At 27.6% G+C, this 5,000-nt stretch overlaps 1 protein-coding gene across 2 annotated transcripts in view; it reads left to right on the top strand.

Moving 5' to 3' along the window:
* The window catches only part of LOC135219298 (uncharacterized), a 601,277-nt gene that overhangs the window by 2,101 nt on the left and 594,176 nt on the right, over window positions 1-5,000 (top strand). For both annotated transcript variants that reach the window (XM_064255952.1, XM_064255951.1), the window contains exon 1: window positions 1-30. This exon is cut by the window's left edge and continues 2,101 nt beyond it. In XM_064255952.1, coding sequence (XP_064112022.1) covers window positions 1-30 — 30 coding nt within the window. The remainder of the gene's footprint in view (window positions 31-5,000) is intronic.

The raw sequence follows: 5,000 nt of genomic DNA, 5'->3' as shown, positions 1-5,000 counted from the left end.
CAACAACCACTACACAACCGCCTTCTTACGGTGAGTGTTTTTATCATTTCTATTATAAATTATAACCCAGATTAAGAATACCTTTTTTTTTTTTACCAAGACGATGAATCTATTTGTTTAACAATGAAAAGGAATCTCACATTTTTAATGCACCTTCGAAAGTTGTTATTTCTCTCTCTCTCCTCTCTCTCTCTCTCTCTCTCTCTCTCTCTCTCTCTCTCTCATTAGGAGAGTCGAGACTAGGGACGTCAATATTTGCGGTCATTCATATACAAATCAAATAATTATTATTACAAATATCGAACCACGTGAACATGTGCACTTGATAGTGTATAAAATGATGGCCTAAACCTTCCATGCCTTTCTCTCTCTCTCTCTCTCTCTCTCTCTCTCTCTCTCTCTCTCTCTCTCTCTCTCTCTCTCTCCAAAATTGCTTCTCTGTCATAAACCTGAACAAGAAAACATTTGGAAAAAAAACAGGTTATAGAGAGAGAGAAAGAGAAAGAGAGACAGAGACAGAGAGAGACAGAGTGACAAATGAAGTAAGTACGCCTTCAAAGAACGCACGTTCGCACACACACATACACACACACACATATTTATATAATAATAAATATATATATATTATATATATATATAAATCTTATATATATATATATATTATTTATAAATATATATATCTATCTATCTATCTATATATATATATATATATATAGATATATATATATATATATATATATATATATATATATATATATATATATATATATATATATATATATATATATATATATATATATATATATATATATATATATATATATATATATATATATGTATATATATATATATATATATATATATATATATATATATATAATATATATATATATATATATATATATATATATATATATATATATATATATATATATATATATATATAATAGGTATATATATATATATATATATATGTATATATTATATATATATATATATATATATATATATATATATATATATATATATATATATAGTATAGATATATATATATATATAGATATATATATATATATATATATATATATGATATATGTATATATATATATATATATATATATATATATATATATATATATACATATATATATATATATACTACATACATACACATGTATGTATGTATATGTGTGTGTGTGTAAATAACAAATGTAAAATACAGTGTTGTGGAGCGTCATTTACATTATGAATCTATTTCTGTAATGACATTTGTAATTACGGGTTTATAATGTTGATTGTACTCAACACAATAAATATAAATCCTTGTTACCATGAATTTAACAGCTAAAATTTCTGCCTTTCGACTAACATATAAAAAATTATCATTTTCAAATAAATTAATTCCTACAGAAATGCAGACAATCTGAATCTACCTATTTTAAATAACTGGACTATATTTTTCATATGTTACTCTAAAGTTTTGTTGTAACTGTCGCATATATTTATGCTTATCCAATTAGTATATTATTATATATATATATATGTATATATACTATATATATATATATATATATATATATATGATATATATATATATATATATATATATGTATGTATTATATAAAAAAAATATACGTGTGTGTGTTCGCCTCAGTGCAGGCATGCCTGATTTTACGTGTGCTTCCGTGAGCCTTTTACATTTGACCTTAATATATCCACCTGTATTTCCTTGGTGTTATGAGCAAGACGAGACGGTCTCATATGTCATGACATGTGACCCTGATGTGAATCGACTCGCAGAGTTGACATGAAGAGAAAACGCAGAAGGCTAAAATAACAGTCAACGTTAATATATCTTTTCGTGTGGGATAAAGGCGTGACTACCTAGTTCTTTTCAGTTCTCCTTTCTTTTTAAGATTTTCTTTTAATATTCTAGGGCGGCACTGCTTTTTTGTTTTTGTTCGTAATTCTTATTAAGACTAATAGAAACTGGTTACTCTAAACGCGGTATCTTAAAACTTTCCTTTATTCTGCCTGAACAGAATAATTTTGGTTCTCATAAACGTTCTGGACAATGTACTTTTATTCTTCGTTAAGCTTACTGAGTCTAATAGATCTTTGGTATTCTAAACATTAGAGTCTTAAAGTGGTCTTTATTCTACCTGAACAGAATTTTGGTTCTCAAAAACATTCAGAATTTTATACTTTCATTATTCCTCGTGATTCTCATTAAAACTCAAAGGCTCTAGATACTCTAAACTTTAATGTCATAAAATGTGTCTTTATCCTACAATAGAAGAGTACATCAGTTACAATAGCTTTTTAAAACTAAATTGTCTCCTTAAAATATATTGAATGTCCTGAAAAGGGATACAGTTGCTGTTTAGAACATATATTCATATATTAAGGATATTCAATATTTACTAAATATTCTTGCGAAACTTTCAGCGTTGATTTTTTAGATTAAATTGTTTGTTAATTAACACCTATACTCTGTTCTTTTCCATCTGTCCATCCGCCTGTGGTGTTTTGGCAAGGTAACACTGCATTCCGGGCTTTAAATAATTACGCTGTGTAAGTTTAAGGTAATTAAAAGGATATCTTGGTGTACATTTGCAACTGAAAAGTGTTTTAATAAATTACTGTATGATAATTACACCGTTAATATTTGAAATAGGATATTATTATCATTGTTGAATGTAACTATCTAAAGCCCGGGACGCAATGTTACCATACGCAAACACCACAGGCGGATGGACAGATGGAAAAAAACAGAGTATAGTAAGTTTACTCTAATTATATCACAGGTGTTTCAATGAAGGTCTTTCCTTTAGTTATCTTAGTAACTTTCTTCTTTCTACTAAAAAATACTAGTAAATATTGCTCGTGAATATCCTTATTAATGCGATTGAGTAACTCAAACTAGACCAATAATTTCTAAATGCTTTTCCCAGAAGAATTTTTAATGGGTTTGTAATTTGTCTACCTTCAACGAAATGTGAAAAACTTCATGAAATTCTTTAATCCTTTCCATAGCTCCCAAAAACCTTAATCACATACCTTGTAGCATATTGGCTTTTCTTGATCGCTAATTCGAAATAGATTTTCAAATTGTAACGAAATAATTTTGCAAATATTTCGCTATAAGGAAATAAAATGTAAAAGAACGTTTTAAAAAAATTTAATAAAACATCCAAAATTTTCTTTTATTTTTGAAATTAAAAAACTGTAATTAAAATTTATTTTCTTAAATAAAATTTTATGAAAAAAGTAAAGCTAAAACATCTGCAAAGGTAACTGAAGAAATATCGTTGGATAAAACATTTTATCCCCAATACCAAAAAGTTAAACAATAAAAAATATCTATGTATTCATAGTTTAAGCTGCAGAAACTCGTTTAAACGGATTGCATCCATATATGATAAGAATCAGCAAATTTCGCAGTAAAATGAATTAAACTTTACAATAACGAAATATTGGCCATGCAACGATTCAGCTGTCTGAATAAAACGAAAACAGAATATCAAAGCTCATGAAACAAAAACAGATAAATATTTTAATTGCATCTCACCGATACTTTCATGACCGGAATATTGTTAAAAATTTGCTCATGGATTTGAGAAAGAGTTACATCTTTTTTGTATATATATATATATATATATATATATATATATATATATATATATATATATATATATATATATACATACGCACACACACATACACACACACACACACTCATATATTATATATATATATATATATATATATATATATATATATATATATATATATATGCTAGTTAGAATACTTTGCAAGGATAAAACCACTCGAAGCTATTGATAAAAACTAGAGGAAACATATTACAAATGTCTTTAGTGTAAGAAGTAATAAGGTGTAATCCGACCTAAAATTTACTCTGGACATGCAAAAGATCGTTTCCCTCACCCACAACTGTAAACATTATATTCGTAATTTCTAACGTAAATTTTAACGTACTAAAATCTATGGTAAAATAGAACCTTGTTTCACCAACGAAAATTAAAATAAAGGCGTTATATTTTATTAGAAATCCTCTTTCTGTACTGTTTAACATGCACAGTGTTTATTTCTTACATTTTTCTTCTAATAGATAATTCATAAGTACCCTAAAATTCCTGTATCATTAACTCAACGCGAAACACCTTTTTCAGACCCTTCATAGACCTCTCCTACCACCCCCACCCACCCAACAACAAAAACAAAGTAGTTTGTAGGTCTATTCCTCGAGTAAGCGAAAAGCTCCAAAGCTCCTATGCTCGAAATGAAGCTCCTAAATATCGTTTAACCAAGGAGACTACTGAAAAAAACTATTACATTACTGTTCCTTCATTTTATCGATAGTTTTGGATACTCTTCTGAACTCAAAAAAAGAACAAAAACCAGAAGAGAGAGAGAGAGAGAAGGGAGATGAGGAGAGGAGGGAGAGAGAAGAGGAGAAGCGAGAGAGAGAGAGAGAGAGAGAGAGAGAGAGGCTATTGTCCGAAATGGCTGTAGCTGACGAATATCGGTGATTGACAGTAAGACCTTGGTTGTAATTCCTTATCGAAGTAATTAAGAGCATTCATATGATACTACTACTACTACTACTACTACTACTACTACTACTACTACTAATAATAATAATAATAATAATAATAATAATAATAATAATTATTATTATTATTATTATTATTATAATATGGGTCAGGATGAATCTAATAATCAGGAGGTTCTGAGAACCTTGAAAGAATGTGCGAAAATTATAAAAATAAGAATAAGAAAATAATTTAGCGTTTTACAAATACTAAACTTAATGCTAATTATACTGATCATGAATAAGGTGGCGACATTTATAATGATACACTTACGATTATAAAACGTAACCGGAGTTAATCGCCATAAAAATCAAGAGGAGAATAGTAATAATTTGCTACCGAAAAGGTTCAAGCGGAATTCTCAATATTCGTATTGATAATAGG

The sequence above is a fragment of the Macrobrachium nipponense genome, chromosome 1, assembly GCF_015104395.2.
Source record: "Macrobrachium nipponense isolate FS-2020 chromosome 1, ASM1510439v2, whole genome shotgun sequence".
In the NCBI taxonomy this organism is placed as follows: Eukaryota; Metazoa; Arthropoda; class Malacostraca; order Decapoda; family Palaemonidae; genus Macrobrachium; species Macrobrachium nipponense.
The sequence above is the reverse complement of the archived record's forward strand: the minus strand, read 5'-3'. Positions and strand labels throughout refer to the sequence as shown.